Here is a 20,111-nt window from a genome sequence, read left to right as displayed (position 1 = left end):
TGATTTAATCCAGAAACCTTGTTGCGAATCGTAAATTTTGGCAGATGGATTTACCCACTGAAGTGGTGTATTATATAATTAATTTAAATTTGTTTGTAAAAGATTTCATAAAATCGATTTTCCTAGGAAGGTTCATAATAGGATGGCTCCCCTATTAATAAATTTTGATATTTATGTATCGAATAAATAATTACAAATTGAATTTCTGTAAGAGGGGTTATATGGGGGTAGGGTCAATTTTTAAGAGAGATTCCGGTTTGTTTAAAACTTATTTGTGTCGGATTTCACAGCTGTATTTTATGAGGGGCAGACGGCCATAGAGCGATTCTGAGACAAGACGTATAACGGTGTATATGTATATGATAACAGCTTATGAATAACGTAAAAATTATAATACAATTTGTTATCGATGTAATCCATATTGAGATTTAAAAATATTAGTGCAGTGGAAAAATAATGCACTATAGATCGAATATATACAAAAATATTCTTCAACTAAAAATTTCGGAAATTATAAATGTTATCATCTGAAAACCTAGGAATCACAATAACTTAGATATTTGTAAAAAACTTACTTTCGAACCCCAATATCTCGCTTGGCGTAAATGGGATTAATGGTTAAGACCCCAAGAAAAAGCCATTAGGCTATCTGAAATTTACCAGTTTGCTTATTATTTTTGACAAATTTTCCTGGGCTATTCAAGCAAAAATCAGAGATGTTAATTATACTATGAACAAAAATAACTGACATTTTTCGAAGTTTTTTTCTCAAGATATAATCAAAGATTCTTTTAGAGACAATGAAAACTTCAAAATACAATATCGCCTTATGATCTGATCTTTCAAAACGGAGACTCAGGAACTAAGTTTACGCGTCCCAGCGATGCTGATCTCAGTACAATTCGGAGTTTTTTGTCCCATAAGACTCTTTTAGTTTATTTATTCAGTATCCTTCAGTATGGTAACACTAAGTGCCATTCATTTATATGAATATTTTGTTTCCTTTTTATAGTAAATTAAAGTGCTTTTAAAAAGCAATAAACCAAACAATATAAATTAAGTGCTGGCCCTTGTAATAATGCTTTATTATTTTTTTAATAGCTGTTAATAAACAAAATCGACATAAACAATTTTAATAAATCCATTTTTATTTAAATCAAGACAATAAAATCAGCAACCAAGATACTTATCATCTTTTACCTCAGAGGAAAAAACAAAAATCATGAAATAATGGGAAAACATTTACTTTATTTAACAAATTTCAACATGGATTTAATGATGATAATGGAGGTAAGAAACATGATGAGGTGTGCTAATCGATGTCTTAACTAAAGCGGGAGCATGATGGACCACAGCTGCTGGTGCATGATGTACTACTGTTGGGCTATGATGTACTATGGCTGGTGAATGATGATGGGTGGTGGTTGTGGAAATTAAAGCAGGAGCTGATTTAACAATTGCTGCCGATGGTGATGAATGTAAGAAATGTAGAGTTTGAGGAGTTTGATGGTAGACAGTGGGTTGGTGATGATGTACAACAGTAGTAGTGACAGGTTTAGGTGCTATATATTTTGGGGCTTTAGTTACAACTTGTTGTGGCACAACTATTTTAGCAGGTACATTTTCCAAACGCTCCCGACGAACAACAGCTTTAAAACCATTAACAGCATCCGAAGAGTAGTCAACTATACGTTTATAACCATCAGCATCATTAAGGGTGTATTGACCTTGCACATTATCGCCATCACGAGTCTCGGTCTGAGTTTTAACGTCACCAGTTATGGCATCATCCACACTATATTTAAAGTTATAATTGGGATGTGAATCAAAGTTTTCCGGGGAAGCTTCAGGCAAAAGACCAGCACTGACTGCAGCAAGACAGGCGAGGAATGATATAACCTATACAAAAATAAGATATTTATTAAATATTAAAAAATATATATATTTCACAAAATGATTTAAACAATGCCCACTTTAATCTGCATTTTGAATAAAATGTTGAAACTTGTTTGAATGTCGAAGGAATCAACGTTGCAAGTGAACTGTGATCTTGTGTCCTGCAGCACTCCACTTTTATATGAATAAAAATACGCTGCAAGTTTTGCATACTCATTCATTTTATTAAAGATACTTACAATCAGTAATACATATAGTTCATAATTTTAGTTTTGTTGTTGTCTTCTTAAGAGAGTTTCATCAATGACCCACTGCCCTAAACACTCAATTACTAATAAAAACAAAAATATCGTATATAGTATATACATACGGAACAGGTACTTTAGTTTTGCGGCAAGGTCACCATTCATTCTGCATAAACACACATTCTCAATTTACTCATGTTGGATACACAAATCATCATTATCACCACAGCTACCACTATGATTTACTTGACCTTAAAACCGTTTGTTCGTTAATGCATCCATCCAACTAACCAACCAAGAAACCAATCATTAATTTTTGCCTCCGCGAAATGCATCTGTTTTGTGGATTTTGTTTTTTTTTTTCATTATCTGCACAAATTTATATATCTTACCCATGCTAACGAACCTGTTCCTTTCACTGTCAATGATTTTGCAGTCGTAACAATTAGAATTTTAAGCTTTATAAAATGAAACTTGTTTGTGTTTTTCCCACTGAAATTAAAAAAAATATATATATGTATTCTTATATACATACATATATGTATATGTACATAGTTTTTAAGTTTTGAATGCATTTTAACTATATTATACATCCATATGTATAGAAAAGTTCATTATGCAGTTTCAAAAATAAATAAGGGATTTTTTACCATAACACTCCTGATATTTCAATAGCTGGATGCAAAGATAGCAAATAGGTCTATAGAAAAATTTGTTTTTTAAATTGACTGCATCCTGCAATCGTGAGCAAAATACTACTACGGAGGTGGGTACCTGGGCCTCCGTGGCGGACAATGTGTCAAGTGTACAGCAAGCAATGGGCAAAAATATAGGGGTGAAAGAGAAGGATGTACTCGGAGAGAGCCCTAAGCTACCTCAGCTTTTAAACATATGTGAAGGTTCCGACTCTGAATCCTCAGATGATAATAACAACACCATTGAAATAGAGCAAATGGTGAAAGAAGTAAGTGATAGCATAGCTAAACTACTGATATTTTGCGCAAAATATATAAATAGGTACTACGCCCAAATACAGAATACGCAAATATGTATGAGAAACTTCAGCAGTTAGAGTCCTAAAATTTTGTATTGACAACTTTGACATCTACAAAAGTAAAATTAAACTAAAATCGAAAATGTTTGCCTGCCTAACTAGTACTAAATACTTTTATGAAAATGATTACGCACCAAAAAAACACTCATCAAAAAAAATTTTAATTCTCAATACATATTTATTTGTGAATACAATAAAATATCAATGTTAAAAGAAAATAATCAAACAAATTTAATTGTAATTGTTAATAACCACATTTTAATAACGTAATTATATTTGAATTTTTTTTAAACAGCCTTTGAGGCGCCATATTTTTTAACTAAATACCACTACCAAAAATACATATTTACAATTTCAGTAATTTTACTAAGTATCAGCAAAAATCCGTTTTTTTCATGTATAACAGCAAAATGTTCCCCATAAGAAATGTAAATGTTTGTTTGTCAAACTTACTGGGCCGCGTAAAATTCTCTAACTACACATTAAAAACTACTCTTTCATATACTATTATGTTTATGCCTAAAAGTATGCTAATTTAATACTATGCTTACCTTTGCTTTGTTAACAGTTTTATGTTACAGTTTAATTAACAGAAAAGTGTGTTACAGTTTTAGGTAAGAGGAATGTATTAAACAGATGTGTTTTTAACAGATAAACTATTTTTATTCAACAAACAAGAAACTAATTTTTATTCAACAGCTGGAAAAAGAGGCGATAAAGAGGCCTTCTTAAAGGCATATTAAACGGTTTTTAGTTGAAGGCCTATTAAAAGATCTTTCGATGAAGGCTTATAAGAACACCTATAACGTAATTTATATAAGATTATTATAAAAGTTTTAGGGACTTATTCATAAGATTTTATGAAGGTTTTATAAAACAAATTTTCACATAGAATTTGATATATAAATTCTTTTCTTATCAATAATAAAATATAATTACCTATGCCGACATTCTACAAAGAAGATATTATTAATAAAGTCAACACTAATTATAATAATTTATACCCTCCCCACTATCAGTGGTGATAGAGGATATATATAAGTTTGTCATTCCATGTGTAACTCCAAGAAATATTCATCTTAAACCCAACAAAGTATTCTGGGTCCTTGTGAAATTCTGAGTCGATTTAGCTATGTCCGTCTGTCTGTGTAAAACATGCTAAGCAGTTTGATATTGAAAATCAGCAAAATCGGTTCACGACGTAAAAAGTTATGAATAAAAATTTCAGACTGCATCAAAAAAATAACGTTTTGTTCCCAATTCTTGAGTAGTTTTCTCAGAAACTACCAAAAATAATTCGATGAATTTTGTCACACATTATTTTTTTCTTCCAGGGATCAAGTATGTTCAAATTCATAACAATTGATCCAATATTTCCCATAACCCCCATACAAAGGTACATATATATTCCGGGAAATTGGTTTATCATTAATAACTCCCTCAAATATATCGGTATCAACACATGCAAATATAAGATGAACAAAAATCATACTACCAACGTAGATCTCAGTCGGTCCACAATTGGTTATAGCTCTCATATAAGGTCCACATCCGAAAATCACCTAAACGCACATATTTCATTGATATATAAAGCTATTATGGTAATTCGAGTTGAATATGTTTTGTGTACATACAAATCATTATACCGAATTTTTTTTTCAGATAGGCCAACTTCCGAAAATCACTTAAACGCATAAATTTCATTGAATTCTAAAGCTATAGAGATAAAATTCGAATTGAATATGTTTTGTGTACATATAAATCATTCTAGCACCCATGTAAGGCCTACTGCCGAAAATCACATAAAAATCTTGATAAAATTCGACACAAACATCTATATATGAATCACCATATATCTATATATGAATCGCTCGAATCGAATCGAAATTTTTTCCGGATAGGCCCGTAATTGGTCATAGCGCCCATATCCGAAAATCACTTAAACGCACATATATCTTAGAATAATAAAGCTATCGGGATAAAGTACGATTTGAATTTTAACAAATTTTTTCCGGATCAGTCCATAATTGGTAATAGCTCCCATGTAAGGTTCACTTCAAAAAACCGCTTAAACGCACATATTTCATTATCAAATAAAGCTATCTTGATAAAATTCGACACAAATATGTTTTGTGTACATATGAATCACTCTACGAAATATTTCCGGATAGGCCCGTAATTGGTCATAGCTCCTATATACATATATAAAATCCACTTCCGAAAATCACTTAAGCGCACATATTTCATTAAATAATAAATCTATTGAAGTAAAATTCTACTTGATTTCCATAATCGGTTACAAATCCCACATAAAAACCATTTCCGAAAATTACTTAAATGCACATTGACAATCAATGTTATCGGGATAAAATTCATCATGAATGTATATTTTGTATATATAAATCATTATACGGAATTTTTTTCCGGATCGGTCCATAAGTTGTCTTAACTCCCATATAAGGTTTACTTCTGAAAATCACTTAATACCACTTAATTCGTTATTAAATGATTATATCCGGATAAAATTCATGTCGAATGTTCTGAGTATAGATAACTCATTATATTAAAACATTTTCGAACTGGCCTATTAGTATACATTTTTCGCCATATACATAAATGTTAGTACCCTCAATATGGAAACAAAAATTTTGTCAAGTTATCTAGGGTTTTAATAAAAAGTAGATTGCTGATGGAGGGTATTTAGGATTCGTCATAGCCGAATATAGCACTCTAACTTATTTATTTCTCATTTATGTAAGTGTTTTTCGACACTGAATGATCTGAGGAATTTGTAATAACTTTTACTATTTTTGTGTGTTATATCTTATTGGAACGATAATTGAATACATAAATACATATATATAATCCAATTATTTGCTATTACAATCCAAAAATATAAATCAAGTGCCAAATTTTTGCAAAACCTATTTTCTGCTTCAGAGCCGTGGCACCACCAGTTAACGTAGTCCTATCGCCTGAAATTTTCCAGAATACATTTCTGTAACTCAAAGTTTAAGTCTAGAGGCAGAGACGGTCAATATTCGCAACTTCTGTAAAATTAAAGAATATAATATTTGAGAAACAAGTATACAGTCACGCGACTAAAATATCAAAATGTTCGCAAGGTAATCATCACTTTAGTGTCCCCTTTGTAAGCGAGAGAGTGGACACATGAAAAACAATCTTAAGCTTTTTGTCTATCTCTTCGTAATCTATGGGGTGACGATTGACTTCCTCGTAGGACAAGCACATGTTAAAATCTGGGCAGTCGGTGGCTAGGGGTAACTCTAAGTGGTAGGTTAAATACGTAGTAATTATCATTTAATAATATTGCAAATTGCATCCTGGGAAAAAAACATTTCCAAACTTAAAAACGGTGCAAAATTAAATCAAAAATATGTTTGCTGATTGAAATGAAATTTACATACATACACATATAATTATAAAGAACGGTTGGGATTCAACTAAATTACTGACTTACTTTAAAAATCGATGTCTTCCTATTTGGATTAAATTTGCACCAAGATTAGTACTCTATCGTTCAAGAACTGCCGGAGTCAGAGGTGATCAAAGTTGGACATTTTGGTTACAGGGTTTTATTCAAATGAGTGTAACTTTTCACCTATTGGTCCTAGCAAAAATTGTCCAAAGGATTTTAGATAGCAATTTCTTCATTCTTTTCAATTTTTTTTAATTTTTAAAATTTTTTTAAATATTTATTTTTAATTTTGTTTCCCCTATTTTTCCAAAATGGAAGTTTTTGTTGAATTATTTTTTACCCAAAAGAAGATTAGACCATTTCCTTTAAGAGCTTTGTGGTCACTTAGTGGGATGCAAGTGGCAAGTGAAAAAATACTATTTTAACTCAAAAACTTTGTTTAAAAAACATAAACAAAACATTTTTTAAAAATATTTTTTTAAATGTTTTTTTAACTATTTTTTTAATATTTTTTTAATATTTTTTTTTTTTAATTTATGCAATTTCTTTCTTTCAAAACACATTTTTTTGTAAAGAATGAAATAGCTATCTGAACTCCTTTGGGCAAGTTACACTCATTTGAATAAAACACTGTATGACCAAAATATCCAACTAAGTCCGGCAGTTATTGACCGATAGAGCTGAAAATTTGTGTCTGATCTACTATCCAAGTCGGGTTTCATCATATGAACCAGGCAATATTTACCAGGTGAAATATTATATAATACACCCTACTATCTATCGTTCAAGAACGGCCGGAGTCAGAGGTGATCAAAGTTGGACATTTTGGTTACAGGGTTTTATTCAAATGAGTGTAACTTTTCACCTATTGGTCCTAGCAAAAATTGTCCAAAGGATTTTAGATAGCAATTTCTTCATTCTTTTCAATTTTTTTTAATTTTTAAAATTTTTTTAAATATTTATTTTTAATTTTGTTTCCCCTATTTTTCCAAAATGGAAGTTTTTGTTGAATTATTTTTTACCCAAAAGAAGATTAGACCATTTCCTTTAAGAGCTTTGTGGTCACTTAGTGGGATGCAAGTGGCAAGTGAAAAAATACTATTTTAACTCAAAAACTTTGTTTAAAAAACATAAACAAAAAATTTTTTAAAAATATTTTTTTAAATATTTTTTAACTATTTTTTTTAATATTTTTATACCCTACACCACTTTAGTGGGGAGGGTATATTGGATTTGTGCTGATGTTTGTAACATATAAAAATATTCGTCCTAGACCCACCTTAAAGTATACCAATCGGCTTAGAATCGTTTTCTGAGTCGATTAAGCTATGTCCGTCCGTCCGTCTGGCTGGCTGGCTGGCTGGCTGTCCATGTAAACCTTGTGCGCAAGCTACAGGTCGCAATTTTTAAGATAATTAGATGAAATTTGGCACGCACGTTTTATTTGACGAAGGACGAAGCCTATTGAAAATGGTTAAAATCGGTCCATTATTTCACCTAGCCCCCATAGAACAGAACCCCCCGAAAAGGGCTTCTGAGCTCATAATTATGTTAAATATACAGATATATCGATAAAATACGGCATAACTAAGTTTTATAGAAGTCTTGATAACCCTGCCAAATTTCATAAAGATCGGGCCCCATTTGACCCTAGCTCCCATACAAAGTCCCCTTCAGAAAATTACTTGAATGTCCCAAATTAACTTATAAACACAAATATCGCGATGAAATTCAGCACAATAAAATATTATGTAAATATAAATATATTCACAAAATTTTATCGGGCTTGGTCCATATTTGCCCCTAGCCCCCATATAAAGCCTCTTTCAGAAAATTAGTTTTTCATCCATAAATTGCTTAAATGTATCGGAACAAGGGAATATTGAAGATAAATGCGATATTATGAAAAATAAATCACATTTAATATTCATAACTGGTGTAGGGTATCATATGGTCGGCCACGCCCGACTATACTTTCTTACTTGTTTTTTATTTTTTTTTTTTTTTTGCTTAAAAAGAGCTTATACAACTTCCTTAAAGGGCTTTATAGTCCCATAATGGGATGCGAGTGGGATATCCATCAAAAAAATTATTTTTTTACTAAAGAATAAATTTTTTTCAATATTTTGCAATTAATTGTCCCCTATTTTTCCAAAATGGAAGTTTTTGTTGAATTCTTTTTTACCCAAAAGGAGCTTAGACCATTTCCTTTTAGAGCTTTGTGGTCACTTAGTGGGATGCAAGGGGCATATGTGAAAAAATTATATTTTAACTAAAAACTTTGTTTAAAAAAAAAAAATAAACAATAAAATTAAAAAAACAAGTTAGAATGCTATATTCGGCACTGCCGAATCTTAAATACCCTCCACCTGCAAACTACTTTTTATTAAAACCCAAAATAAATATGTTATAAATGGTTAAAGTTATAGGGCCGAATTTATAGTTTATACTAAAGAAATAAATTTTACTTAAGTATCAAAGTACATACTAAGTACTAAAGTACTTTATTTTCCTTATGGAGAACTGTAAAACCCGGCACATATTTTGTTTCCGTAATTAAGATACTATTTATCATTTTGTAACTTATTTATGCATACATTGTATGTAACTAATTTTGATTAGGCCCAGAAACATTTGTATTAAGTGATTTTCAGATATCGACCGATTATTCTTCGACCTATTATGTTCCGATCCTGCCGATAAATTATATGGGAACTATGACTAATAATGGACCAATTCGAAAAAAATAATCAAAATGATTTATCTATACACAGAACATACTCAAGTCGAGTTTAATAATAAATTATGGGTATTAAGTGGTTTTCAGAAGTGAACCTTATATGGGAGCTAGTTATGGACCGATGCTGAAAAAATTCCTTATATGGAATGTAACCAATTATGGACCGATTTGGAAAATTTTCACGAATGATTTATATATACAAAACAAATTCACGTCGAGTTTTACCCTGATAGCTTTATTTATCAATGAATTATGCGCGTTTAGGTGATTTTCGGATGTGGACCTTATATGTGAGCTATGACCAATTATGGACCGATCCGAAAAAAAATTCGTAAAGTAATTAATATTTATACACAAAACATATTCATATCGAATTTTATCCCGATAGCTTTATTTATCAATGAATTAAGCTTGTTTAAGTGATTTTAGGATGTGGACCTTATATGGGAGCTAGTACCAATTGTGAACTGATCCGGAAAAAATTTCACTGAATGATTTATATCTATATACAGAACATATTCACCTCGAGTTCTACCCTGATAGCTTTATTAATCAATGAATTATGCGCATTTGAGTGATTTTCGGATGTGGACCTTATATGGGAGCTATGACCGATTATGGACCGATCCGGAACAAATTTCGTAGAGTAATTTATATACACACAAAACACATTCATGTCGAATTTTATCCAGATAGCTTTATTTATCTATGAATTATGCTCGTTTAAGTGATTTTCGGATGTGAACCTTATATGGGAGCTATGACCAATTATGGACCGATCCGAAAAACAATTCCGTTGAATGATTTATGTATATACAAAACATATTCATGTCGAATTTTATCCCGATAGCTTTATTTATCAATAAAATATGTTCATTTAAGTGATTTTCGAAAGTGGACCTTATATGGGAGCTATGACCAATTGTGGACCGATACAGATCTAAGTCGGTAGTTTTGATTCCTGTTCATAATTTCAATATGTACAAAATTTTGTGTTGATACCGATATATTTGAGGAAGTTATTAACGATAACTGGGGGCTATGGGAAATTTTGGATCGATTGTTACAATTTTAAACATAATTAATCTATAGATGGAAAAAATAATCTGTGACAAAATTTGTCGAATTATCTTTGGTAGTTTCTGAGAAAACTACTCAGGAATTAGGGAAAAAAACTTAATTTTTTTGAGGTAGTCTGAAATTTTTACTCATAACTTTTTACGTTGTGGACCGATTTTGCTGATTTTCAATACCAAACTGCTTAGGAAAACAATGAATATTCTCAGTGAATTTGGTTGATTTTATTTGCTTAGTTTTAACGTGAGCGTGTTTTAACCAGACAGACAGACAGACGGACATAGCTAAATCGACTCAGAATTTCATAAGGACCCAGAATATATATACTTTGTTGGGTCTCAGATGAATATTTTTTGGTGTTACACACGGAATGACAAACTTATATATACCCTCTATCACCACTGATGGAGGTGGAGGGTATAAAAATAAAAAAAAAAAATATTTTTTTAAAACAAAATTTTATACAATTTCTTTCTTTCCAAACATATTTTTGTGGAAAGAATTGAAATTCCCCATATACATAAGTGCATAAATGTACGAAAATCCGTTTATTTACTGGTACATGAAGATATTGGATGTGTTTGGCAAATTTCAAAAACAGATTCTTGTAATAAGCGGAAGAAAAATTGCGTCACTTAAGCTGCCTACACACTATGAGAGAAGTCGTTAGATTTTTATTTCATACTGCCAAAACAAAATTAAATGAAAATTGGTATGATTATCAAAAAAATAAAATAGAAAATACATTTTGATTTTACAGATTTGAAATAAAATTAAACTTCAATTTGAAAAAATTCAAAGAAAAAACGTAAATTTTCCTTTTGTTTCTGTTTTTATTCCAAATTTGTTTTAGCTTTTATGTTTTTATTTGTTTAAATTAACAAGTAGTCCGACTCTTTGACTGGACCCAGCAGTTCTACGGGACAGTCCCGAACTGACCACTTGTGGTGGCCCCTAGCCACCTGACTACCCAGGTGACCAACCATTTTAACATGGGCTTGTCCTACGAGGAAGTCAATCGTCACTCTACACCCTACAAAGATACAGTAAAGAGACGATTGCCCCCGCTCTCGCTTACAAAGGGGACACTAAAGTGACGACTGTCTTCATTCTCGTTTACAAAGAGTTTATTTGTGACGAAAGACCAAAAACATACGAATTGGAGGTGGTAAGATATTAATGGAACTAAAATTTAAAAATTTCAAGTGTCTACTCTCTAGAATACTATGGGACAATAATGTGACGATTGACCCGAAAGATATAAATTTGAGTCAACCAGATGGTGGCACATTAGTAGAAAGTAACAATCATTTCTCCCAAAGATGGGTAAAATAACTACTTTCGGAAGTACAACAAAAAAAAACAACTTTTAAGAGTATAATCTCTAGGTTAATTGAGGACAGTAAAGAGACGACTGTCTCCGCTCCCGCTTACAAAGAGGACACTAAAGTGACGACTGTCTTCATTCTCGATTACAAAGGGTACATTCGTGACGAATGACCCAAAACATACGAATTACGATCATCCAGGTGGTTAACTATTAGTGGAAATTACTGTCTTTTTCGTATGCATTGACTCTTTGTCGAACTGCTGGGTACTTTTTCACTAACACATGCTTAGAGTTAGGTACTCTCCAGCAGTTCGACAAAGAGTCAATGCATACGAAAAAGACAGTAATTTCCACTAATAGTTAACCACCTGGATGATCGTAATTCGTATGTTTTGGGTCATTCGTCACGAATGTACCCTTTGTAATCGAGAATGAAGACAGTCGTCACTTTAGTGTCCTCTTTGTAAGCGGGAGCGGAGACAGTCGTCTCTTTACTGTCCTCAAATAACCTAGAGATTATACTCTTAAAAGTTGTTTTTTTTTTTGTTGTACTTCCGAAAGTAGTTATTTTACCCATCTTTTGGAGAAATGATTGTTACTTTCTACTAATGTGCCACCATCTGGTTGACTCAAATTTATATCCTTCGGGTCAATCGTCACATTATTGTCCCATAGTATTCTAGAGAGTAGACACTTGAAATTTTTAAATTTTAGTTCCATTAATATCTTACCACCTCCAATTCGTATGTTTTTGGTCTTTCGTCACAAATAAACTCTTTGTAAACGAGAATGAAGACAGTCGTCACTTTAGTGTCCCCTTTGTAAGCGAGAGCGGAGGCAATCGTCTCTTTACTGTATCTTTGTAGGGTGTAGAGTGACGATTGACTTCCTCGTAGGACAAGCCCATGTTAAAATGGTTGGTCACCTGGGTAGTCAGGTGGCTAGGGGCCACCACAAGTGGTAGGTTAAGTGGTCAGTTCGGGACTGTCCCGTCGAACTGCTGGGTACCTAACTGTAAATATGAGTTAGTAACAAAAATGTTTTTGTATTGGTGCATTCTAAACATACAGGGTTTTATAAAAAATTACAATTTCAAATTTCTTTAAATTTTCAATACCAAAAATTCTCTGTTTGTAAAATAAAATTCAACAACAACAAAAATGAAATGTCAATAATTAAACAAAAAAAATTCCAGTTCAAGAAAATTAAACAAAATTCTAAATCAGAAGAGCGTTAAAACTATTTAAAAAATTGCAGTTTTTTGTGGATAACTGCAATTTCGCGTACGATCCTTGAAAGTGGCCAAAAAAGTAAGTTAAACATTTGAGTATTTTGACAAGATTAAATTTCTCACAAGAGAGTCGAATTCACACGGCACTCGTAGATGTGAGAGAGTAATTTCCTATATGTGAGAGTCGGACTACTTGTTATACTTTGGTTTAAATAAAAATAAAACTCATATAAAACAAATAAATCTAATCGTTTCGAAATTTTTCAAAAAATTTTAAAAGATTATACGATTTTCCATTCGTATTTTCAGTAAGTTTTATTACATTTTGTATCTACATTACAATATTTTTAATTTTATTTGAAAATTTTGACATGTCGTTTTACTGAATATTATAGTGTGTAAATATTTTAGTCTAATAATTTTATTAAAAACATACTTATTATTTAATGATCAAATAATATGTATGTTTTTAATAACATTATTAGACAATAAATATTTATCAAATCAGTTTAAACGCAATATGTTACACAGGTGGCATGTCATAATGACCAAGGACGTTATGACACACTAAATTGAGTCATAGTATCCATAGATGTTATGACAATTTCAAAAGTGTCACAATGTCTGATGAGCAAATTACATAAAGTCCGTGGATTTAAAAGAGTACATTTATTAAAAAAGGCTTAATTTAGCGAAGCTGATATTCAAAATACCCAACCCCCGGCCGAATGCGACTTTTTTAAAGGAATCCAATATGCAACATACACCAAATTAAGGAGCAATTCTTTTAGAAATGAGTGGTCCTTTCCTAAATTTTAAATAAATTTTCCAATACATTTCTGTTTTAAATGTGTCACAATGTCCATGGACAGTATGACACTTTTAAAAATTGTCATAATCTCCATGTACATTATGTCACTGGACACCTGTTATACATACATACATATTGCTAATAAAAAATAAATCTACATATATGTATGTATGTATGTATACATATATTCTCCCTACATACGTTTATATTATTTACCTATAAACATTGAATATCCTTTGGCTTCATCAAAATTTAATCTTGACATAGGTAATATCACGTAAAATTTCTTATTTACTTTTTGTATTAATTCTTATTTATTTAAGTTAAAACCCGACAATTTAATTTTAACACATTTACACTCAATGACAGACAGTTTTCTATTGGAAAATCTGTAACATGTTTCAATTTCGTGTTCTTTTATTTATTTGTTCAAGATTATATTTCAACGAGACACAACAAACTGATGTCGAAAAGACATCTTAATTCCAAAATACTCGTCGTCGTCGATACATGCGGACTACAAGAACAAAATGTTAAGAAAATCAAGAACAAGAACTGATATAAATGTTGTTTATTTATCTGTGTGAATGTAAATAAATCCTGTAAATTTTTACATCCATCAGAGAGGGTGGAAAAGGAAATTCTAAGAACTCTTTTCAAAATCAAACACATGCAATTTGAAAATAACGTAACGAACGAAACGAAAAAGAGAGACAGCAAACTACAACCAATTATAATGGCGCTTTATTTGCTTGACTCTGATTGGTTAATTTGAAATTATTAGGTGTAAATATTTGTGCAAATATATTCTATTCACTCTAACTATTGCAGTGGGATCGTGATTTTCAACCTGAATTAACTAAAACAATTCACATTCACACACATACATACATATTTCTTTACAAACAGGTAACACACATGCTTTAATGATTTGCAATAGAAGATTGTATGTAACAACTGAAAAACAAATCGCAATAGAAATTTCTTTAAAGGATTCAGTACAATGTTCACAACTAACTTGAGGACCAAAAACAGATACATTCATAGTACGTACATACATATGTATGTAAATAAATAAAAATAAAATAATAACGGGATATTATAACTATTAAATAAAACTAAAGATTAGTTCCCTGCACTCAAATATTTGATGAAAAAACGTAACCACTATTTTTAGTAAAAGTTATTTAATCTTACATGTTTTTGAAAATTGTAGTTTATATTAAACTATATAATAAAAATATTCCAATGTTATATCTATGAAACTTCAAAATTATAGTATCTTGCGATGGCTGTTAATGAACTGGACCGATTTCCATTACATATATTTTATCAATTGAAGGTAGACGGGGCTTCAAAAAATATTTCAAATTACACCCACCAAATCGTGTGTTCTATTTTAAACAACAAGAATTTAAAACATTTAAATACTATTTTTAAGTTTTATTAAGTAATAAACAACTGATTTTCTAAAAGAGGCTTTATTAGGAATGTTTAAAACAGAAAACATAGCTAGATCACCTTAGAGGGGATCCAGATGTTTCAGTTTTGGTAATGCCAGTAGTACTGCATACATAAGTGGTCGCTATTACATTACCACACCACTATAGTTAATCGTCAAGTTACGAAAACTATTTTCATATGTTTGCCAAAATTCAACCATTACTATTAATTTTCTAAGGGGATCCAAATTACACCCCCTTAGAAGGGGATGACTAAGTTTATTGAACCCTGTTTCTTGGCAAGAATATACCGGTGGCCGGCAGACTTAAGTGGATGCAGGTGTAATCCTTGCTGGGCAATATAGAGGAGAATTCTTGGCACGAATAGAGACTTTAGGCCTGCTATGACAAAATGGCTTTATGAAAGCGTGATTAGACCAATACTAGACAGAGAAAATGTCTGGAACATTGAAACACGGTCAAGCGGAATTTTCCGACCTTATAAAGTATACATATATATTCCTAGTCCTAATAGATACCGGAGTCGATTAAACTATGTCCGTCTGTCTGTATTTTTGTTGAAATCAATTGTCTGAAGACCCCAGATATCTTCGAGATCCAAATCTTATTATAAATTTACATCTAGTCGTCTGATTTACTTTATTTCTTTACTATAAATTAGAAAAAAAAATGGGAGATTTCTGTTAAATATAAGGAACTATGTAATCCTATAGCTATAGCTTATTCTAAAATCCCTGTTTACACAATTTTCATAGGCATTCTAACACATCAATAACATTTTAGTCGCAAATTAATTATTGTAATTGGAATATAATCATCAGATTGATAAAATTTTATTAAATAGTTATTCCAATAAATTTTACAACTAAAATTTTTTAATTAATTAGAAAATCAAAAAAGTTTAACCAAAGGTGCGTTATAAAAATATAATCTAGTTCCTGGACTCCAATATTTTTAAAATTTAGACGGACTGTATTATTTTTTACTTCAAAATTTAATTTATGTATTTAAGTATGTATTCGAAACCTGTTTTTAAAAAGTAAAAAAAACCGGGTTGTACGATATTCGAAAAACCAACATTTAGAAAAAACCGACATTTGTAAAGAAGAAAACCCCGACTTTAAAACCGGTTGAAAAACCGAGTCTATCGCCCTAGTTGGTAAACTGATAGGTCTCAACTGGGCGAAATGGGCTGGGGTTGTATATTGAAAACATGGCCTTATGCATAAGGCCACTTGGAAACCGTGGGTATAACCACAAAATTCTTATGCGGTAAACCTAACTATAACAGGGAGAGTAGCCTGCTCAAAATGAACAAGTGCGTGGTTAGTATGATGGCATAAATTCTAAGGATTACTTGCACAACTATACAAAATTGGTCGGATTATTGAAAAATTCTTATAATAACGTCCAGGAAATTCAGTTTCTGAACCTTGGATGATAATATCTTTAGGTTAGGTTCCGAAGAAATGCAATTAGGCCACTATCGGGCTTTTTCGTGGAAAATGTTTGTTGGTAAAACACAATAACCTTATATAGTATTCACTAAAAGTATTATCGTCCGATGTTCAGAAACTCAGTTTCCTGGACGAAATTCCTAAGTATTTTCCAATCAGTGCTCGTGAGGGATATTATATCCGGAAAAATATCACTTCCAAGATATTTGGATATAATTTCGGCGAAAGCCTGACAATGGCAAAGAAAGTGCTCCAGAGTTTCACTGTCTTCTCTACATGCTCTACATTCGTCTGAATCCGCACGTCCAACTCTGAATACATACCATCATACTAACCTCAGACTTGATCATTTTGAGGAGGCTTCTCGTTCTGCTCTCGATAGGGTCATCCCATAGGATCTTTGTGGTTCTACCCACGGATTCATTATTCCAACAGGCCTTATGGGTTTCTCTCACCTATAATTTTAATTCTGCCCTCGTTGCGTCAAATGGTTTTGCGTTCACCAGGTTAACTACCTCGAGTTCCCTTCCCTTTAAAGCTATTACGTTTGCTGTTTTATTGCCGACTACTCCCGAGTGGCCTGTGCCCATATGATGTTAACCTTACCTCTGAGAGAATATTCGGTTAGAGCTTTTTTACAATCCAATACGCTGATATCGCCCTAATTTCCTTCTGGCTGTCGGTAAATATGTTAAGCCCTATGGGCGCCATATTTATTCCAATCCAATTTACGCATTCCGTTATTACTCGGACTTGCATAGAAGCTAGTGTTGTGATTAGGTAAACGGTTGTATACTTCTGTTTCTGGATCTTCAATATAAACTGGAATGAATTTTGCGATAAATAATATGAATCGAACATGACTTTCTTTCCAAACCATTTTCATTCAGAATATTAAACTTTCAAGAATAGTATGTAGTACCCAGCAAAAAGTAAGCAATGTCTTTCTATTGTACTCATTTACTTAACACCATACTTTTCAATGACTACTTCATATCGCCTGGAATTCATAGAAGTAATCTAATAAGGCCTTACAAATAATGTGTTATATAAATACTTTCTAATTCATTAGTCATCTTGCCAGTGAATGTACAGAAGCTGTATGCGTTTTTCATGCGATTTACAATGACTACTTTTTCTAATTACTTGTAATCGTTTATGGTAAGTACTTGCTTCCAATGACATCACCGTGTTAAAATAAAAATTTAAAATGCTATTGTGTAAGTAAATTTTATCATTGTAACCCCTTACATGGTAATGAAAGTTTTTACTGGGTACTTGTTGCTTATTTTATACCCTCCACCACCATCAGTGGTGATAGAGGGTATATATAAGTTTGTCGTTTCGTGTGTAACACCAAGAAATATTCTTCTAAGACCCAACAAAGTTTATATATTCTGGGTCCTTATGAAATTCTGAGTCGATTTAGCTATGTCCGTCTGTCTTTCTGTGTAAAACACGCTCACGATAAAACAAGGCAAAAGAAATCAACCAAATTCACCCAAAATATTGGTATTGAAAATTAGCAAAACCGGTTCACCACGTAAAAAGTTATGAGTAAAAATTTCAGACTACCTCAAAAAAAAATATGTTTTTTTCCTAATTCTTTTGAAGTTTTCTCAAAAACTACCAAAGATATTTCGATGAATTTTGTCACACATTATTTTTTCAGGGCAGTGATAAATTATGTATAAAATCTTTATAATCGATCAAATATTTCCCATAGCCCACATACAAAGGTACATATTCCCGGAAATTAGTTTATCGTTAATAACTCCCTCAAATATATCGGTAACAACACAAAATTTTGTACATGCAAATACAATATAAACAGAAATCATACTATCAACGTAGATCTCAATCAGTCCACTATTCGTCATAGCTCCCATATAAGGTCCACTTCCGAAAATCACCTAAACGCACATATTTCGTTGATGAATAAAGCTATTGTAATAAAATTCGAATTGAATATGTTTCGTATACATACCAATCATTCTACCAAATTTTCTACGGATCGGTCCATTATTGGTCATAGCTCCCATATAAGGCCCACTTCCAAAAATCACTTAAACGCATATATTTCATTGTCAAATAAAGTTATCTTGATAACTATCGGGATAAACTTGAATATGTTTTGTGAGCATATAAATCATTCTACCAAATTTTTTCCGGATTGGTCCATATTTTTCTTCTATTTAAGGTCCACTTCAAAAAAATCACTTAAACGCACATATTTCATTGTCAAATAAAGATATCTTGATTTCTGTAAGGGTATAGCTCCTATACATATTAGAGGTCTGCATCGAATAACTTATCTTATCGGTCGATAATTGGTCACAACATCCATGTAAGGACCATTTCCGAAAATTACTCAAATGCACATTGAAAATCAAAGTTATCGGGATAAAATTCGACATAAATGTGTATTTTGTATTTATATATATTGTACGGAATTTTTTCCCGCATCGGTCCATAAGTTGTATTAGTTCTCACATAAGGTATAGTTCTGAAAAACACTTAATACCATTTAATTCCTAATTAAATAATTATATCCGGATAAAATTCATAATGAGTATGTTCTGTGTACAGATAAATCATTCTGTTAAAATGTTTTCGAACTGGCCTATTAATATAAATTTTTCTGGACCTAATTAAAATTAGTTTGACATATGCATAAATGTTAATACCCTCAATACGGAAACAAAAATTTATCTAAAGATTAGATAGTTAAATGGGTTTTAATAAAAAGTAGCTGATGCTGATGGAGGGTATTTAAGATTCGGCATAGCCGAATATAGCACTCTAACTTGTTTAACTTTATTTCAATATAATCGAGAAATTTAACGATGAAACACTTTTTGAAATTGTGAATTATATGGATTTAGGGAAATTAGGGACAATACTTATAAAATTTAGTGGCGGGATGTGTCGAATTATATATTATTTGTGCCGAATTTTACCGTGATACTAGTATTTGTAATAGATGCTCAAGTAATTTTCTATACATATGTGAGCTAGGGTATACGATGCACGATCATTACAACAATCGGTATGGTCATTAATGCTTCTATAAAACATGGTTGTGCCGGTTTTGTGGACAAATGCTGGTTATACCTTTTAACTCAAGGAACATTCAGGTATGGTTTATAGAACAAAACCTCCATACAATATTTATTTTATATAATTTCGATAAACTAATTTTATTATTATGGACCGATATTGGTTGTACATGATTTTTGTAAATATGAAACACAAGATTTAAGAGTTTTATTCAAGTTTATAGGAAAGCTATATATGACCAATTAAAAAATGTCGATCAACACAAAATTACGTAATGAGATTTCTGTAAATATTAAAGATAATTGTAT

General features: G+C 31.5%; 1 protein-coding gene across 1 annotated transcript; it reads right to left on the bottom strand.

Moving 5' to 3' along the window:
* Positions 1-1,250: 1,250 nt before the first annotated feature.
* Positions 1,251-2,383, bottom strand: LOC119616232 (pupal cuticle protein Edg-84A-like). The gene is made up of 4 exons (XM_037972560.1): positions 2,267-2,383; positions 2,136-2,207; positions 1,974-2,070; positions 1,251-1,899 (listed from the first exon to the last, which is right to left on the bottom strand). Exons 3-4 carry the CDS (start codon positions 1,983-1,985, stop codon positions 1,273-1,275), a joined length of 639 nt encoding a protein of 212 aa, XP_037828488.1. The 5' UTR covers positions 1,986-2,070; positions 2,136-2,207; positions 2,267-2,383; the 3' UTR covers positions 1,251-1,272.
* Between the last annotated feature and the right edge of the window lie 17,728 nt (positions 2,384-20,111).

Source organism: Lucilia sericata, unplaced genomic scaffold, assembly GCF_015586225.1.
Source record: "Lucilia sericata isolate MDLA Ls3-8-SP2 unplaced genomic scaffold, ASM1558622v1 Contig000062F_arrow, whole genome shotgun sequence".
Classification (NCBI taxonomy): domain Eukaryota; kingdom Metazoa; phylum Arthropoda; class Insecta; order Diptera; family Calliphoridae; genus Lucilia; species Lucilia sericata.
The sequence above is the reverse complement of the archived record's forward strand: the minus strand, read 5'-3'. Positions and strand labels throughout refer to the sequence as shown.